We start from the raw sequence: 19,859 nt of genomic DNA, 5'->3' as shown, positions 1-19,859 counted from the left end.
ATGAACTCAAACAATGAATGAGTCAAATATGATTGTGAATCACAGAATTTTGAACCATTCAGAAGATGTATTGCACGTATTTAGAGGCCTATATATACATACATTTACATTATACACAACAGAACCTTGTGGAATTTGTACATGGTAAATAGAAATAACTCGAGCAGGCAGATTAACCAACATGATGCAAAGTTCTGAGTACTTGATTATAGTAGATTTATAATACTGGAATTTGGCAACATTCTACGACACTTTCAGTTATCTCAGGCACTGTCACTTCTGCATACAGACAGGTATATTTAGACATTCTAGACATGCAGCAGTCCTTCATGTAACTTCATTCCCAGATAATGCAACTTAAAACGCTTTCAGGTGATATTTCCATTAAAAGATGAATTGAGAATTGCACACATTTGACAAAAGAACAGAAAATAAAAACAGCGGCTTTCTAAAAGAGGTCATATCATGAAAAAAAACAGAAATAAGAAAGTTATTTATTGTGGGCTGCAGATCATAAATCATGGCATTCAACAAGCCATTCAGATTTGCCTCACCTAGACATAGGTTCGATACAGGTGTATTCAGACAGACAATATGAGAAAAATAACGTGTTTTTGAACTTTTGAAAGCGTGTAAACATGTTCTAGTAGAAACCCAGAATACAAGTATGAACCTAAAATGAGTATGATCTGTCTCCTTTAAAACATTTTTACTGTACTGCCAGTTATCTTTTGACCCTGTTTCTTAGTAAGTTTTCCAATACCCTACTGAAACCCTGCTTTAGATCAGATTAAAGTTTTGGTGCATGCTGTTCTCAGCCTCGGTCAGGCGAATAAGGACTGAGGACTTCATATCCAGATTTGCTCATGTGAGCTCTGAGATGCTGATGTTGACAAAGAGGGAGGCAGGAGGGATGGCTGTTCCATCTCTGGAGAGCAGATGTATGTGACGATATCCTGGAGAGGGACAGAGGTTGAGAAGAATTTGGATTAGAAAAAGCTTTCAAACAAAGTAGTATTGAGTTCTCCTTTATCTGGTGTTTGACACAGCATCTGATTGAGTCTATATATATATATTAAATCCTGAGCTGTTGTTTCTGGGCCGTGCTTTGTGTTTTTGCTCACTGCACTCTTTGAATACCTGCTTGGATGCAGGTAAACGGAAGAGTGAACTGTCCAATGAAGTCATTCCTGGATGTTTTGTCGTAGTCCTCCACCTCAAAGCGAACCAGGGCCAGCTCAGGGGCGTGGATGACAAAATTCAAAGTTTCGTTCCATACTGGGTTAAAACCTGCAGGTAGAGGGCAGTAGAGGCGAGAATATAACCAACTGGGATGTGACTTTTTTATATATATATATCCAAATACATTTTTCGCTTCATCTTATAATTCCCCTTTCACATCCTGGGCATCGTCATCAAGAAGTAAAAAGCATTTTCTGTTGGAAAAAAGAAAAATCACCATTGTTGTTAATGTGGGTGGTCTCCTCCTTGGCCTGGTCCTGTGGCACTCCATAGATCTCTACTCTGACCAGCGGGTCGACAATAGAGCCCTCTTTCTGGTTTACCTTGGGTAGCTGCTGCCCACTGATCACCTGATAAACACAAACATATTTGCATATTAGATTCAGACACCACTGTATGCTGTACTTCCACAGAAGAAGCATTGTGTCTCTTCTTTTTCTGTTTTTCAGTGCTTTTCTGGCGTTACATGCTGATTCGCTGCCCACTGTAACCACAAACCAACTAGACCGCCATGCAGTTTTGAACCTGTATGGATAAGCGGAGTGGTTTGTAGCCTTGCCGCTCCTCTGGTTTCTCTGGACTGAACTGAGTGTTGCCATCTCTCATGAAGGCAGGCTTGAGGACGTAGCCGCAGCAGCCGTTCTGCCTGAACAGCCCATCGTTCAGATCCATTTCCAGACCAGCTGTCTGGAAGTTCAGAGCCACTTTGGGAAAGAAGGAGAAGGGAAATAATGAAATGAACAGGGATTATTTTTGGCTGGCTATATCACATGATTTCCCTGACTCACTCTTTTATCTAGCTATCAAAGGTCATGTGAGAAGGCCAGCAGAAGACTCTTTCATCCAGAGCGTACAACATCAGTTGAGCCCTCATGACAGGAAACATCTGCCCTGTTAAATTCCTCCAGCTGCTCGGGTGATGTTCAGTGTTTGACCCTGACCTCTAATCTTCCTGCAGGAGGAGGTGGGGGTGGCAGTGAGTGCACGCGAAGAACAAAAATAATTACTCTTCAGCGGTGGGGAAACGTCACTAAGTACATTTATTCAAATACTTTATTTTAAGGTCCCATATTGTAAAAAGTGAGATTTCCATGTCTTTTTTTTTAGATTATAAAGCAGGTGGAGGTGCTGTATAAAGCACCTGTGTAAGGTCGGGACTTCTGTACGGTTGTGATGTCATAACAATACTATTTATAGATAGAAAGTGTCACTACAGTGCTGTTAAAGTCATTTCCCAACTGCAGTGATAGACATAGAAATGCCTTTGCTGAAGAGCATATTGTGTGGACAGAGGAGAACTGGTCCAAAGTGACTTCAGTGATGAGAGGACGTTCAGTTTATTTGGGTCTGATGGAAACATTATGTTGGGCGTAGGACTGGGGAAAGACTGAACCCAAAGTGTGTAAAGAAGTCAGTTCCATTTGGAGGAGGAAGTGTCATGGTTTGGGGATGTTTTCTGCAGCAGGAGTTGGGCCTCTTGTACAGCTACATGGCAGGGTGAATGCAAATGTTTATGTGAACCTCCCTTCATGCAACACCTCCACTGCAACTGTCTCCCAATCAGCTGCAACTTTCATGCAAGACAATGTCCCCTGTCTCACTGTAAAACAGGTGAAGCAGTTCCTTAAAGCTAAGAATACTGAAACAATGAAATGCCCAGAGTCCAAATCTAAACCCCATAGATAATCTCTGGAAAATCCTTAGAGACAAAGTAATGTGTAAGAAACCCACTACAGTTAGTGAACTGTGGAAGAGACTGAAGAAGAATGGACCAAGATCAAAGCAGAGCAGTGTGAGAAACTAATGATGTCCTGTGGGCCCAGATGTGCAGAAGTCATTCAAAGCTGTGGCCTCTACACTTCCTGTTAATTATTTAATCCTACAGCCCAAAGAAAAAAGTGTTGAAATCTTCTCTCCCAGAGGACGAGCTTCTCCTTACCTATCTGGCAGCCCACATTCCACATCTCCTGCGGGTTGTAGTTGGAGGATTCTGTCCTGAGGCCACTGGGGTAGATCCTGCTCAGTTGCTGTGAGTTGTACTGCACAAAATCTGTCGCTGAAGAAGAGAGGAGAGAGTCCAAGAGAAAAACGTCACTGTATTTCTAGAGCATGCACGGACCTGTTCCTATCTATTCCAAAGAAAGCTTTATGTACTTTGTTACAGAACAGATTGAACAGATTATATTTAATCTGAGGAATATGACACTTCTTTAAGATGTAATGGTTCTCCACTGTTGCCTCATCTTCACGGTACCTGTGTCCTTGGCAAGCCTCTTGGCCTTGGACTCAGAGAATGAGGACATCTCATAGCACTTGGCGTGTGAGCGTGCATGCTCAAAGCCGTGGAAGTGCACACTCTTGCAGTAAACCACCAGGTCTGACAACTCCTTGGACAGTTTGGACTTGGATTTCTGCAAAAAGGGGAGAATAAAATGCAAAACTTGAAGGTAACCCTGTAAATTAGAGGCCAGTGATGAAATAATAATTACTTCGCCATTTGTATACTACCCAAGTGAAATTGATAGTAAATCATTATTAATGTGAAAAAAGGTGGTAATGGGGGAAAAAAATGGCTTTGTCTACACAGGACTAAATTGTTACCAATAAGTGTTAAAAAAAAATTGTGCTAGAAAAATAAATGTAAACTAATATTTACAAATGAATGTGTCCTATATTTAGACAAAATAGCAAGTAATCAGACTGAAATAAATTTAGTTCAATTATTTTATTTTTCACAATATGAGAATTCTTTAAAACGTTTTTTGGGAAAAAATGACATAATTGTGAGGTATAGCCGCTCAATCACTGCTTGGTATAATTAGCATGATGCAGCCACACTGAGGATACAGCCATCCATGTTCATGTGTTTATGCACTATAAAATGAAGTTTCTTATCGTGCCATGAGCCTTGACCTTTTTCATCACTTCTTTTAATAAGAATAAAGTATCAAGTAGTTTTTGATATCTTCAAAAATATCTAATGGAAAATGTAGAACTATTGTAAACAAGAGCTCTCATCATGTTTTATGGATATGGACATATTCTAGTGTTTTTAACACTATAACCAATTATTACACAATTATGTGGATATTCAGCACTAAATATCATAATTTTGGCTTATACAAATATTGAGCGAATTACTGAATCATTACAGTTATTTCAGAGTTTGCAGTTGTTTGGCAAGGAAAATGTCCACTTTCTTTTATTCTACTTATTAGCTGTTTTATTTAAATTTGGGACAATTACTGTGTAATTAATACTACATTTATTCATTTTTACAGAACATTTTCCATTATTTTCACACTAATTGGCTGCAATTGTGTGGCTTGCTCCTATTAGTAAAAAACAAACTACTGGGTAATTATTATTTAATTACTGGGTCTGTAATCTACAGCCTTACTACTTTGAGAAAAAACAAACAATCTTTAGAGATTATATTGCTCAACCAACGCTTTAAAGTAGCCAATAAATCTGGATGAAACCACTAGAATTTCCTCTCCCTCCTTCATCACCTCTAATTAAATCATTCAAGCTACAAATGCTTCCAGTTAAGCTCTCACTGCCCAGCAGGGAAATGCTGGAGCTGCATTACTTAATTAATAAGATATTTTCAAATAGATATATTCACACAGGACAAGGGGGTTTTCCCACAGCTAAGGAGACACACACTGACTTTTAAATCTTCCTGTTTCCTGTTTCCAAACCCTATCTCTCTTCTTTCACTCCAGTCTCGCCTCACTGTCTCTTATGTCTCGACCCTGTTTCCTGTCTCTCTTTACAACCAAGCTCTGTTCACTTCTGTCTTGATTCACTATCACTCTGATAAAATTGCCTTGTCCTATCTATGAGGACATGTATACTAAAAGGTTGAATATGTAGAAATTTATTAAAAGCTATATCTTTTTTTTTTTTTTTAAATAACACACCCACAGGGCGTTTTGAGGGGTACAGAATGAAAGTATTTTTTAAAATGTTGACAGGTTTGACAATGACTTTCTGTCACGTTCTGTTTCCATTGTAGCAGGCAATAGCGTTGGGCATTGCGGGTTGGCAGGGTCTGTTGTTGGGTGCAGCTACTGTAGGCTGGCACTGGGTGAAATGAAGTTTGCCAATCCTGCAGCTGCTTTGGAGCCTCAGTGAAGGGGCCGTTATTTTTCACAGCAGCTGAGTGAGCGGAGACGGGCAACAACCAGAGTCAATATAGGCCAAGCATTCACTCCATGGACTGAGAGAAAGGAGAGAAACGCCATTCTAATGCACGCACAAATGGCTACGTTTCTCCTTGATCGCTAACATCACTTTCATCTTTACTTAGCTGTAACGGCTAACACTAACGGGTAACGCTAACTGTCAGTCAAACTCCTCTAATACTTGTTTTTATGGTGCAATTTGCCGGAGGGGATGGGTTCAAGCAGGCTCAAACAGACTCCGGTCTCCTGCCTCCTCGCTTGACACCCTAGGCAACGATCCTGGCAAGCCGACTGCTTGAATTATTTTTTATTGTTGCGACTACGATCTTGAGACACTAGATGGCGGTGTTCTGCTCATTCTCCATATTCAACCTTTAAGAAATATAGTCAAATCATGCTAATAGAACAAAAGTCTCTTTCTTAGATTAAAAGACATCTTGACATCCAGGGAAAAATAATTTAAAAAGCACGTACCTTCGAATCAGCAGGTGGGTCCTCTGTAGACAGGTTCCCAGCATCATTGTTGGCCATCTCTTCCTCATCGCTAACTTCATCTGTCAGAGTTTCATCCGGGCAGTCTTCTGGACTACTAATCTTCTTAGCTTTCAGCAAAATTTTCCCTTTTAGCGCCTGTAATGAACACATTGGTGAGAGCTGCTCCTTTGTAGTAGTATCCTGTTCATTTGAAAGTATAAATAAGTAGATTTAAGAACTTTATTTAATCTAGTCATATAAAGAGACCCATTAATGTTTGCTGAATGTGCTGAATGAGTGTTGGAATGAAGAATGTCAGCTTTTGAGTACTTGTTGTCTTCAGTACCAAGACGACTAATGAAGGTGCTTCATCTTCCTGCACTTTGCTGTCTCTAACTAAATGCAGCAATGCTCTACTATTTAATTGCCAAAATCCTCAATGGAATTCCTCGTAACATTTGTCTACCATTACTTTAAGTTAGCATTGATTGTCCTAAGTGCTCTAATGGAGAAGAGTTTGGAAGTTTTATTATGGTTATGCTTTCAGGATCAGTAGAAGATGGATAACAAGGCATACACGGATCATTAATCTTTACAATGCCTGAACAATGACACCTAGGTTTCCCCCAGATCAGCCTGGGCAGAGTCTGAAAACATTTCATTCCTAAACAATAATCACTGACTCAGAGCTAAATGTTTACTGAAGTGTCATATCAGACTTTGAAATCAGGATGTGAACTACTGGGGAGCCAGAGGGAGCCTGGCTCCTCCAAATAAGACATGAGCTCCCCTGAAAACATCACTTGGGGATTTTTTGGGGGTCTCTAAGATAGTGACAATATGTTTTAGTTTGCCATACATTTCTATTTTTCTATAAATTCATTCCCATGCATACGATTGAGCTATTATTGATGTATGATTAATGCCTAAATTCATCACTAACTCACTTTAAAATAGCAGCATGCATATTTTTCTTGCCATCACCATCAAAGTGTGGCGGGGCAATTTCAAAAACTTCACTCACTTTAAAGAAAAGAAGAAATGTCACTCTAGTCAGAATACAGATATGTCAAAAAGAAAACAAGGACGCTTACGTGCAGATTTTGGATTTAACATCTAAGCTAATAAACTCAGAATACGTATCCATGTCTTATTCGTGCTGATAAACTTTAGAATAAGTCCCTGCTTTAGTTGGCCATGTTGCATCATACTGTAGATTTACGATATATTGTATATTAGATGTGCTGACATAAAGTTTCTTGCAGCAAGAGTCACAGTCAATCCTCTCTTTGGTATAGTAGCACACTTTTAAAATGCTTTATCACCACAGTTCCTGACATTAAATATAACATAATGAGCCATCTAACCTCACCGAATATTAGGTGTTTACTTTAAAACAACAATATGCAAACAGAACCAAGAACCCAGAAATGAGTTGGCAAGTTAGCACCCCCGATTCCATCGATTGTCATAATTTGTTCAATAACATAGGCTAAAATATGTCAGGGTCATCCTTATGTTCCTCGGGTCCTATATTCCCCGGTCGCATAAGCCTCTGCCTTTGCGGAATTAATTCAGCATTTTGTTCGGGTTATAGGTTACGGTTAGGGTTAGGGGCAGGGTTAATGGGTAGGGTTAAGGTCTACATAAGCCTATTTGCCGGGGATTTCGGCACTAATTGTGGAAAAAATAACAGACCAGGGAGCATGGAACCCTTTCTGTGAAAAGAGGGGAACAGCTGAACTTTTAAAGGTCAAAGCAGGGAACATAGGACCTTTTTTGGGAAAAGGGACCTATGTTCCCTGGTCACATACAAAACAGGGAACATAGTTCCCGGGGAAGTTAGGACCAACATAGGTATGCTCCCAACACGTCAGTAAATACTCCACTTGTGATTTTTTAAGGTTTTAAGTGTCTTTATAAATGCAGTTGCTAACAAGTGGCTACAACGTTAGCTTTTTACTTCTGGTGATTGCATTTACGCTTCAAAAATCTTGTGGTGTGGTCAAAAGTGGTGTTCTTTTGTGAAGAGTATGTTGCTGAACAAAAGTTGCAAGTTTTGTTTGCCACAGAGCTTATTTTCTTTAATATTCCAAAATCCAATGAAGAAATCTTACTGGCTTATAGGTTAAGGGAACTTAGGATGATGCTAACTTCTGGGTAGGCCTACACAAATACGTCATCCCTGCAGTACTCTATTTTAAGATGAAACAAGACAGCCATGCTAGTGACTGCAGCAGTGGCCTACTAAAGGCTGAGCAATGCCTTGAGCTAAATGCTAACATCAGCATGCTAACATGCTCACAAAGACAATGTTAAGCAGGTTTTATGTTGCCCATGTTCACTGTCTTAGTTTAGCATTCTAACAATTGCTATTAGCACAAAACAAAGTCCATCTAATGGGAATGCCATATTTGCAGGTATTTGATTACAAACCAAAGTGTTGGTCAAACTGAAATTGGAATTGGCGCCATATGGGAAGTCAAGGGATCACCAACATTTGTATTACATTTCATCCTCTGGGGACCATGAATGTACTAAATTTCATGGCAACCCACCCAATAGCGGTGCAAACAATTCAAGACAATCAAAAATCATAAATGACCCTGGTGACACTACATGAAAAGTCACAGGTTCATCAGTCAATAGAATTAATCCTCTGTGGACCATTAATGTCCGTATAAAATGCCATGGCAATCCATCCAATCATTGTTGAATTATTCCTATTTGAATTATTATAATATAGTAGTTTCATGATAAGTTGAAAATAAAAAGCAATTCCAGGGTGCCTAGCCCATGTAGGGCACATCTGACAAAAAAAAGAACAAAACAGATTCAAACCAGTGGAGAAGGAAGCTGTTGAGGAACCTGCCCGTCCAGCAGGGTGGTCAGTAATGTGTCACCCAAGATTTGGCTAAGGTGCTGGGCCATGGCTGTCTGCTGCTCCACACCACAGTGATTCTCAAGGGACAGGATGACTGGGAAGTCTGATACCTATCACAGAGGAAATAGAAGATACAGCACTGGCTTTTAACTCTCATCTGTTTCTGCGCGTATAGTTTTGTCATCGTATCATCCGAAAGTGGAGTAGGGAAGTGTGAGTAGGATGAAATAGTGAGGTGGAGAGACTTGAGAAGTTCCTTTTCAGTCAACAGGGATATATTTGATTCCAGGAGCGAGGCGGGTTACCAACTGCTCCATGTAGGCTTCACACATGTCTGGACACACAGACTGCTCTCATAGGGGAAAGAATGTTTCAATTTCAAAATATTTTTTCAATGAGCTAGCGGTATATATATCCATGGAGATTTAATTTGTGGTTAAGAATATCAACAGCAGCCTCTTGTGTGTGGTCGGGTAGGAAAAATGATTCTGCGGGCTGCGTGGCTGGATACAGCTGGCTACTGTAGGTGTACTGATGAAACACGTTCTCTGTGCGATTTGGGTGAACAACCCCTTGTATTCGAATAGTGCTAGTGCTGCTCACTTTGAAGGCGTATTCCTTCAGTGTTGAAATGACGTCTCTAAAAAGAATCTTGGAAGTCAGAGTGTGACCATGATACACAGTGGGTTCTCCATCACTGCCGTCCCAGCAGTCCACCTCCACACAACGGCAGCCTCTCTTCAGGGCCCTACACACGCACACATAAGCACACACACACACACACACACACGCATGCACACACGCAAATGTCAGAATTTTTTTTTGTTTCAGTTAAAAGTTGAGATTCTCAGATCCTGATTAACTTCCTCTCATCCTTCCTTTCAAGCTAAAGCTCATTGTCTTGTTCAATGCATGCAGTGTGTGTGCAGCAGCCCTCACTGGATGTATGCCTCCAGGCTGCTCTGTCCTCTCAGCTGGTCCTCCAGGAGGTATGTGTTGTGTGAGGAGGAGATGAAGTAGTGGTTAAGGGGCTGGTTCATGTCCTGGTGAAGATCCCGATTCTCAGGTTTAAATATGGAGCCCTCCTGTGAGCACAGGTAGATCTGGAAGCCATCTAGCGACATGACGCCTTGCTTCTTGGCTGCACAGCGGGTACGATATGACTTCAGTATTCACAGGTACACATGCTATATGTCTTTGCTTGAGTTGCTGGAGTGTAATAAGTAGAAAGACTCAAATTATGCAATATATGTATATATAAAGACCTACAGGTTTTAAAGTGAAATTCCGGCGTAAAATCATCCCAGGCCCTTTTTGGGCAAATACGCTCATCAAATAAGCCATTGAGACATTTTTTTTCACGTAACAACTATTAACGGAGAAATCTGGTAACGCTGACAGCCAATTTCATCTAACACTGATTAGCTTGGAGAAGCATGACGGACGCATTAAAAAGTCTTTTTTAACCACTAATTCTGCTCAAATTAACAGCAAACCTCTGCAGCAGCATGAGAAGAGTCCTTATACAGAAAAGAAAGCACCAATGGGCTCCTTCCTTTGGGATTGACTTTGCTAATCCACTTGAATGGACTTTACTATGAGAGGAGCTGGAACAGGGGCCAGTAGGTAAGTCTCTAAAACACTCTTTTAATAACTCCAGGTTCACTAACTACGTTGTTGGTGCATCAGTAAATGTGTAGGGTCTCTCGTCATGCTACTGCAGAGGTTTGGTGTTATTTTCAGCAGTATTAGTGTTTAAAAAAGCCTTTTTAATGCCTTCACCGTACTGACGCAAGCTAATCAGTGTTAACTGCATTACATTATATTAATTACTGTTAGCGTCTGCTAGTGACTTTTTTCTCCGTTAATAGTTGTTACACGAAAACAACTGCTGGATTTATTGCTATGAGGGCAATAGGGGCACTCATGGACCCAGCAGATGAGTCCTATAATGACTTTGGTTATCCACTTTTCCTCTGGCATCATATGATATTAAAATCAATGGTTTTGAGTGAAATATCTTAATAACTAGTGGCTGGATTGCCATGGAATTAGTTTTAGAGTTCTCATTTAGCATCACATTTCTAATTGACTAACACTTTGATTTATGACCAAATGTCTGTAAAACTAACAGGTTCCCATCAGCCTGAACTGTACTTTGTGTTTTGTGCTAAATGTTAGCATGCTAAACTATGATTGTGAACCTGGTAAATATTACCTGCTAAACATGTTTTGTGCATGTTAGCATGCTGACATTAGCATTTAGCTCAAATAATGCAGACTCTTGTTTGTCTAAAAGTATAACAATAATCTTTGAAATGAAGCTAATTGTGAATAACTGCACATATTCCATTGTGGAGATGCCTTTATCTCCTATTTGATTCAGTATTCACAAACAGTAGCCTACTCAGTGCTGTTGAGCAAGTCTTTTTGCTGTCATTTTACACCAGTACAACTGAAATTGAAAAACTCTAAAATCAATCAAATTAGGATTTCAAATTAGAAAATCCCAAACACACCTTGCATAATGTAATATTACTGAAATGTTGAACCTGAACAGATTCAAATACTTTAACAAACACATCACATTAAGCTAATTTTGGATGCCAAAAATATCAGCAAAGAAGTAGACGATCCATCTTTCTCCCTGTTACAATGCTAATATCAACATTTTCTGATCTCCAGATGAATGAGATAGGTATCAGAAAAGGCAAGTGCTATTGCTCTCTGAAAAAAATTAAAGAATATCAAATATTTATGTACAATAAATACTTAATATTAGAATAGCTTATGCACATTTGTACTATTGCGCCAATGATGTGAATGGGGGGATTAGGTAATAACTTTGTATTTGTTGTTGTTTAGTTTCATGTCAATAACAGACCCCAAGAGTCTAAAGGAATAGCCTGAATAGCCTCTCTCTCTCTTATCTAGAGAGCTGAGTACTCATGCACTAAGGGCCCTTCAACTCTGTAGGAAGGAAGTGCAAAACAACAGCATTAGCAGCTGTGTCATAGACAAGGACATAGCCATCTTAACCTGATTCAGACGGTTCATAGCGGTCAATCAGCTCCATGGCGTGCTGGGGACTCTGCTCTCCCTCCAGCTGCTCCACGCTCAGGAAGTTCTCCAGCTCCTCCACCATTAACCTATCTCCATCGCCAGAGTAATCCTGGAACACCTTCCATACTTCATCCCTCTGAGTAAGCATCTTATAGAAATGGACAAACTGCTCGATTTCCAAAGAGCCGCACTCTGACTTGTCAGCCATCTGTAGAAAATAAACAAAAAGCTTTAATTGTGCATGTGTTGCACTTTTAATGTTTTTGGTTTTATTACATGTCTGCGTTTGGAAATAGTGAGGGGAAAATACTAAGTTGAGCAAAACGTAATTCTGTTCTACAACCAAGTCAGAACAAAATGCGACATGAGACAACAAGGAATGAAGGAGGTCTAATGGACAGTGAGACTGTGCCATGACCAGGAAGACACAGGTTCAATCCCTGCAGCAGCCTATGTGTAATGTCAACAGGAGCTTTAAGAGTAAACTTAATTCAATCAGATGCCAAAGATTTCCACTTAGAAGCAACAATAGCCAAAGAATCTAAAAGCTCACCGTGAAGAGATGCAAAGCATGGTCCTCATTCATGTCTACGTTCATCATCTTCAGCAGTGTCCGCACCTCTTTGAAATTCATCTTCCCGTCTTTGTTTTTGTCAGCTTTCTGAAACCAGTCCCAGACCCACCTGAGAAGATGCTGAGGGAAATGCCAGCTCACAAGTGTTGTGGAATAAAAACAGTTTCAACACAGTAATCTATACTACTGTAAAAGGATACTGGTCTAGCCTCTCCTTCTCATCCATCGTTTGAGCCTTGTGAATCAGCTTGCGCACTCCCTGGATCCAGGCCTTGGCTTCCTGCGGTGAATCTGCCACAAGGTCCAGGTTGCCTTGGCGACCGTGAAACACCAAGGTGAAGCAGAGGTCAACTGGGAACTCCTCAGCGATGCTCAGCAGGACCTCCGACTGGTGGCCCTCACGTACAGCCTCAATGTCGGTAATTGAGACTGTGACATAAACAGCGTATGGCTCAACTTCAGTTCAGTGTTTGAAGGATTACACTATTTTAATGCTTTTCATATGCTTCTGTACTAATACATTTTTAAAACATTATTCTTACAAGTACATATAAAATACCTAATAACACATTTTAATTGAATTTGTCCAAAAAAGGATTTTACCACAGGGTGTCTCTACACAACCAAGAACGTAAGATTAAATAACGAATGATGCATTTTGGTTTCTATTGCATTTTAGTGATGCAAACTCCTTAATAATACCAAAATTAATCAAGTTATGTACAACCAATTATTATGGAGTGAAGTTGGGGTTTCTAGGGCCGACTTCTAGGCATGACAGGAAACATGGTGTGGCACAGCTTGCCTGGCTATGTACAAAGGTGACAAAATGTGATGGTCTGCTTTTAAGCTGAACTGAGCAGGAATAATACACGTTGGGCTGCTGGCCCAGATGTCATCCCTGGACATGTGCTCGGGGTCTGTGCTGAGCAGCTGACTGAGGTCTTGACTAACATCTTGTACTTCTTACTGGGCCAAGCACCTGTTCCCACATGCCACTTCCATCCTGATGATGCCAAAACCTATGCCAACATGCTCTGTTGCTCTCACCACCACCATCATGAAGTGCTTTGAGAGGCTCATCTCATAGTCTGCCTACCAGCCACACTGGACCTCCTTCAATTTGTCTACCAGCTAGCTGTTTCTACCATTTCCAGTCTTTATAGATAGATAGATAGATAGATAGATAGATAGATAGATAGATAGATAGATAGATAGATAGATAGATAGATAGATAGATAGATAGATGGATAGATAATTATTTTATTTTTTTACGGAACGGAAATGATTTTGTTGCAGCAATCTGGTACAACTGAATATGATACAATACAATAGAATAACGGAACATGGGCACTTGTGTCAAGACCCAGTTCTGTCAGTATCCTCCTCTCTTCCTTTTTGTTTGAGTTTGTCTCCCTCTGTCCGTCTATCCCTGCTTGTGTATGTGTGTTCATGTTTGTCTAGGTCCGGTAGGCGTTCCCCCCCAAAGCTGCAGCCTGTTACGCTGATCACCTGTACCACTACAAATACCTTGAGCTGACAGGCATGCAGCGCCGGACCGTAGTAGACCCTTAACTGGTAAAACTATTCCCCCCGGATTGGCATCCCCTTTCTCGTTGTGGTTATCACGCTCCCCGTTGTTAAGTATACTAATCGTGTTTGTTCTTTGTTTCTCCAAAGCTTCCCGTGTTCCCGTTTCCTGTCCGTCTCCCTGATCTTCCATCGTCTCCTCGTTCCTGTTTTTCCCGTTATATTATGTTTTCCTCTGAAGTGTTTTGCGTTTGTCTGTTGTTATTATTAAACGTTTTATTTGTACTTTTACTTCGTGTCTGTGTCTGCATTGGGTCCACCATTTTTGTGTTATCTCTGAACCGTTCATGACAACTTGGGTACACATATGCTAAGCTAAGCTAGCCTACTGTAGCCTGTACATACTTCAGAGTGGTATTGATCTTCATATCTCATCTTGTCTCAGCAAGAAAGCAACTATGTCTATTTCCCAAAATGTTTCACAATTCCTTTAAGTGATCCTTAGCCTCACTAATTAAATATGTTAAGTTTTAGACTGAGGTTAAGGTCAGGGTCATGAGGTAAGGTTATTGCAGAAAAGAGCCTGGGAATGTTCTTATTTGTCCAGGTCATCGTTCTCCCCAAAGCAATTTCAGTCAAAAGCAACTGGACTTGGTTATTTGTCTAGGAAGACGTTTCACCTCTCATCCAAGAGGCTTCATCAGTTCAACTGACCAGGTTCGGACTGGAAACAGTCCCAGCGCTTTTGACTGAAATTGCTTTGGGGATACAGAAAATGGTGTTTCTATGCAGCCAACATGTGAATTGACACCCACAAATTCTTCGAAGTTGAACCTGATATACAGTATAATGTGGTAAACACTGGGGAGATCATATAAATCAAACAACAGTTAATATGTACAATCATGCATGCAAACATGCTCACAAACTTTGGCACTCACAAGTGGAGTGGCCTCTCCCTGCCCATCTGGACTTGTACCAGATGGTCAGGCCGTCCTCCAAAAGGCGGAAATGCCGCTGCTTCTTCCACGATCGGGACTTGACTTTCCTCAAAGTTGACCCTGCCATCATCACTTTGACATCTGGGTCATCTTGGATGCCTGCATGTAAACAGTCAAAGGTCAAAAGCATGTCATACCTCATGTGCTACACCATCAGAACCAGTGATTCTGCTGTTATTAGGATATACAGCCTTATTATTCAGCTCAACTTCTATTAGACCATAAACCTTCAAATCATTTGCAAAATCATCACAGTGTCCCTATCCTCCTCAGTCTGAGAGCATAACATTTACTCACGTGAACCTTCAGGATCCATAGCTATTCTTGAATCATGCCAATGGAAATGTGCTGCTAAAACGAAGAGGGGGTCTGCAGATTGGTCCAGATGCCCTGTTTCCAATCAAAATGCATTTGGTATAAGCTCTATGTTCATTCAACTGATGCATAAACTACCTAAATACAAATAACAATAATCAACATCTGCTTCAGTGCCTTACTGTAGGGAAGTTGTGGTCAAGGATTATACTTTAGTTCAACATTAGAGTTCGCTTTGCCAGTACAGTACTTCCCTGGTGATCAAAGTGAAACGTGTCCATCCATCAACTTAAATAATCAGTCGTCCTGCTGTTTCTCACAAAATTACAATCAGGTGGGAAGTAGGATGTTGAGGGGAATTCTTATTGTTAAATAAGAACTGGGCTCAAATCTCTGAGTTGGCAAGTGGCAGTTCTGCAAAGTGCAAAGTACTGAATCTCTACCAGCTCCAGCTCTGCCAAACATGACAACAAAAACAAAGGGCCTCGTTCACCAACTGTTCTTAAAAAGACATTTTTCTTAAAACCCGCTTGAGGAGTTTTCACGAAAAATTCTCACATTCACCAATATTTTGTAATTTGTGATTTGTTCTGAGGTAAGAACCGAATCTAAACACACTCATGAGCACTCTTACAGACATTTGAGTGCTGACATGTCAGTGCAGAACACTTGGTTATTGTTTTTTTTAGATATATGATTTAATTACACAGCTGTATAATATCATATTATTTAAATTACATCATACTTTTATCATTTATAATGTATTTTAATAATTATTTATTATTTAACAAAGCTACAATCTTTTTAATTAAACTCAACAATGCAACACTTCAGTTCACATCAATGACAGTATGTTTGAAAACCATCCCATCCAATACTGGTTGGTGATTGATCATAGTATTTATAGCCCCAAATAGGTCTTTTCTTTTTTAAAGATTATTTTTGGGACCTTTGTCTTTCCTGGTGAGTAAAGCTGGGATACGGCTTAAAGTCCAAAGTTCTATTGAAACGTTGCAAAAGGATGGAGGTAGAGGATAGGCACTCAATTTTAAGGAATTTATAGGAAGAGTCAGCATTTAAATCATTATCCACTCACACCATCGATCTTTATTCAACTCCTGTCTGTGTGCCGACTCAGAAAAAACCTTCCCTGCTTTCTACTCCCCTACTTCCTGCGCCTTTTCCAACACTACATTTTGCCATGACACACAAACACACACACGCACTCACACACACACACACACACACACACACACACACACACACACACACACACACACACACACACACACACACACACACACACACACACACACACACACACACAGACACACACACACAAGGTGAAAACAATAGCAGAGTTGCTGTCGCGGCTGGTAAAAGAGACCTTTCATGTATCATATACAACAGTAGGATGTACCATCTTCATTCATCTATCCATCTTCAACCGCTTTGGCTGGAGCCGATCTCAGCTGACATCGGGCTGAGGCGGGGTACACCCTGGACAGAATGCCAGTCTATCGCAGGGCACATATAGACAAACAGAGACACACAACCATTCACACCTACAGGCAATTTAGAGTCATCAATTAACCTAACACGAGCATATCTTTGGATTGTGGGAGGAAGCCGAAGAACCCGGAGAGAACCCATGCAGACACAGGGAGAACATGCAAACTCCACACAGAAGGATCCCAGCCGGGATTCAAACCACGAACCCTCTCGCTGTGAGGCGACAGTACTAACCACCACCGTGTCGCCCTAGGATGCACCAAAAGGTTGATATTTGTGGCTTGGACTGTAATGTCACGACTATTGGATGGATTCCTGTTGTGAATGAGGACACATTTATGTTCCCCTCAGGATGAATTGTAAAGACTTTGGAGATTCCCTTACCTACCGTATCTAGCACCATCATCAGGTGGAAACCTGGTTAATTTGTCCAGTATGTATACTTATTAATACTCACTTTATGATCATCTCTGTGTTTAGTGCTAGATGTTAGCAGGATAACAATGTAAACTAACATGGTGAATACATGGTGAACAGCATTGTCATTGTGAGTACGTTAGCATGCTGACATTAGCATTTCACTCACAGGGCCGCTAGCATGGCTGTAGACTATTAGACCTATATCTGAATTAAATCCAAAACCTTTAAGTGTTCCTAAGTGTTGGAAATGCTCTGTAGTTACTGAGTTATAAAACACCACTGCTTATAAAACAGGTCAAGTCAACTCTTTCCAGTGGTGGGATGTAACTAAGTACATTTACTCAAGTAGCCAATTACAAATTCAAGGTAGCATGCTTACTTTAGACTATTTTTTTCCCTAGATATCTTTTATATTGTATTTTTATATTACTGTTTCGATGTGTCTGTGTGTAAAGCTGCTGCTGCACTGCAATTTCCCAACTTGGGATCAATAAAGTATTTCTATTCCATTCTATTGGATGCTGTTTTATACCGGAGCGTACCTATGTTCCCCGGGTCCTGTTTGCCGCTTTGTATGTGACCGGGGAACGCTTGTCACAGAAAGGGTCCTATGTTCCCCGGTCTGTTATTTTTTTTAAAAATCAGTGCCGACGGCAAGTAGGCCTATGTAGACCACAACCCTGACCCAAACAAAATGCTGAGTTAAATCAGCAAAAGCAGAGGCTTATGCGACCGGGGAACATAGGACCCTTTTGGGGAAAAAGGGTCCTATGTTCCCCGCTCGGGGGACCTGCCCAGTGAAAATTATGTATCTCCAAATGTGTTGATTTGTGTGATAAATTGAAGGATTAAGTGTTTCTTTATGTGTTGGGGAAATCCTCCTACTTCTTACATGTTAATGCAGCAGGAATATTCATCCATAAACACCATGTATAATAGGAAAATACTGACAGGGAACATTTGCACAATGAGTTTTACTTTGAGTTCTTTAAGTACATTTTGCTGATAATACTTGCGTACTTCTACATAAGTGACTTTTAGAATGCAGGACGTTGACTCGTGGTGGAGTATTTTCACAGTCTAGTATTAGTGCTGCAATCTCACCGTAATACAACCCCTTCTATCCTTGCACCATTATAATGGGTCTCATTGAAAGCAGAGAGACAAAGGTGCTGCAGAGTTATCAGTGAAAACGGATCAACTCCTGCTATGCCGGTTGTTCCCTGTAAATGTGGATCAAACACTTCCAGAGAGGGGAGGCTTTCTAAAGTCTGTATATCTGTGTTCCTGTCTGACAGCTATCCTTTCCTTTCATTGTCTCCTGAAACAACAGGATCTTGCCTTGGGTTCTGTTGGATTCAACCCTCTGCGCCAGGCCAGTCCCCCTGGCAAGTTTAAGAGACAGAGTTCTCACCACAGTATGACTGACGTGATGCAAGGAATGCATTCACAGTTGCTTCACAATTTTTATATCACACAGACCATGAAAGTGAGGCTTATTTTCCACAGCATTTTGCTCCATAAACTGAAACTGTATGCCTTCATGTGATGTGCTTTCACTTCAAAACCTCAAAGAAAGTTTAATTTCCATCCAGATTCTACTCTTGAGAGTTTGACACACCCTCCTTCATACTTGACGTGCAGACTTTTAAGCTGCAATTAGGTCACATTATGTTTATTTTTGGGGCCATGCTTTTGGATGAGTCACACAAGGCCACTTCTTCAGGGAGTTTACTGACCACACACACAAACACACAAAGACACGACTAAATCAGACAGGATGAACTTAGGAAACAACAACTGGTAAAGTCATAAATGCCAACAACTTCATACTTTTATCTTGCGTGCTTCTAGGTTGTAGTTTAACTTCAAATCTCTGTCATCCATAGGAATGTTCCATTTCCCCCTTTTCCTGCACGCAATTATGTGGAGAATTCAACAAACAAGTGAACAGGCAGTGTCTGTCCAATAAAATCAATATAGAACGCCAAAGTGCCGCAGGGAGGGAGGTTTGTGCTCAGTAAATTAGAACCAGAGGCCGAAATATGAGATACAAAAGCATCACTTCAGCAAAGCCTCTATATAAGTGCAGCTAAAGAAAGAAAGAATGAGTCAGACATACAACAGTTTGCATTTTTCCTTGAGACGGAAAAGGAGTTATATTTACCAAAAGTAGAGCTCTCACCAGGGATATTATGAGTCAGACCTTCAGAGATGGGTACTCTTCAAGAGACAGTTCTCCAAGTGAGGGCCTCAGATACTGAGGGGTAGGACCCTGGATGGCCGGCCCGAGATAAGGTTCAAGGAGGTGTGTACGTCACGCTGGCCCTGTACGCTGAGATCCAGACTCCAGGAGAGTCCAGGGACTGTTAGCTGAGCTCAGGGCTTTAAAGACTGGGAGTGTCTGAAGGGAAATCTGGCTCAGCCTCCTCTCTCCTCCCCTTGCTCCACTCTTACTGCTGGGTCTGAGAAACATGATTCCCTAGTCACTGCTTCTGCGCACGTTGGTACACTCTGCTCCCACCCCTCCTCCTCCTCGTCTGCATCCCCTCCCCTCCAGCCTTCCTTCCTTTCTTGCCACTCCCTTGCTCCGCCATCCGTAGACCCCTTGCCTCATCTGGTGAAGGTCACTCCCTTCATTCTCACTCTGCTTC

The 19,859-nt window shown here is 40.9% G+C and overlaps 1 protein-coding gene across 3 annotated transcripts; it reads right to left on the bottom strand.

The window, feature by feature from the left end:
• Positions 1-93: 93 nt before the first annotated feature.
• On the bottom strand, positions 94-19,530 carry LOC310952388 (1-phosphatidylinositol 4,5-bisphosphate phosphodiesterase delta-4-like). 3 transcript variants are annotated; one of them, XM_083920993.1, is made up of 16 exons: positions 19,373-19,530; positions 15,256-15,348; positions 14,899-15,057; positions 12,628-12,856; positions 12,407-12,536; positions 11,830-12,061; positions 9,730-9,931; positions 9,394-9,538; positions 8,748-8,900; positions 5,907-6,062; positions 3,497-3,653; positions 3,182-3,298; positions 1,768-1,946; positions 1,460-1,592; positions 1,141-1,290; positions 94-956 (listed from the first exon to the last, which is right to left on the bottom strand). In XM_083920993.1, the coding sequence occupies exons 2-16, from the start codon at positions 15,272-15,274 to the stop codon at positions 865-867; spliced, it is 2,253 nt and encodes a 750-aa protein (XP_083777119.1). In that variant the 5' UTR covers positions 15,275-15,348; positions 19,373-19,530; the 3' UTR covers positions 94-864. The 3 variants fall into 3 exon arrangements, with proteins under 3 accessions (XP_083777119.1, XP_083777121.1, XP_083777120.1); XM_083920995.1 differs by having other exon boundaries at positions 12,628-12,739; XM_083920994.1 differs by having other exon boundaries at positions 19,391-19,522.
• Positions 19,531-19,859: the final 329 nt, after the last annotated feature.

The sequence above is a fragment of the Echiichthys vipera genome (assembly GCF_963691815.1).
Source record: "Echiichthys vipera genome assembly, chromosome: 10".
Lineage (NCBI taxonomy): Eukaryota > Metazoa > Chordata > Actinopteri > Perciformes > Trachinidae > Echiichthys > Echiichthys vipera.
The sequence above is the reverse complement of the archived record's forward strand: the minus strand, read 5'-3'. Positions and strand labels throughout refer to the sequence as shown.

Excerpts from the sequence above, each read along its gene's own strand:
- LOC310952388 (XM_083920993.1), bottom strand. Across the intron at positions 12,857-14,898 it reads AGGGAGAGGCCACTCCACTT|TCTCAATTACCGACATTGAG; the intron begins GTGAGTGCCAAA and ends TTTATGTCACAG. Across the intron at positions 9,932-11,829 it reads CTATGAACCGTCTGAATCAG|CCAAGAAGCAAGGCGTCATG; the intron begins GTTAAGATGGCT and ends CCCGCTGTGCAG.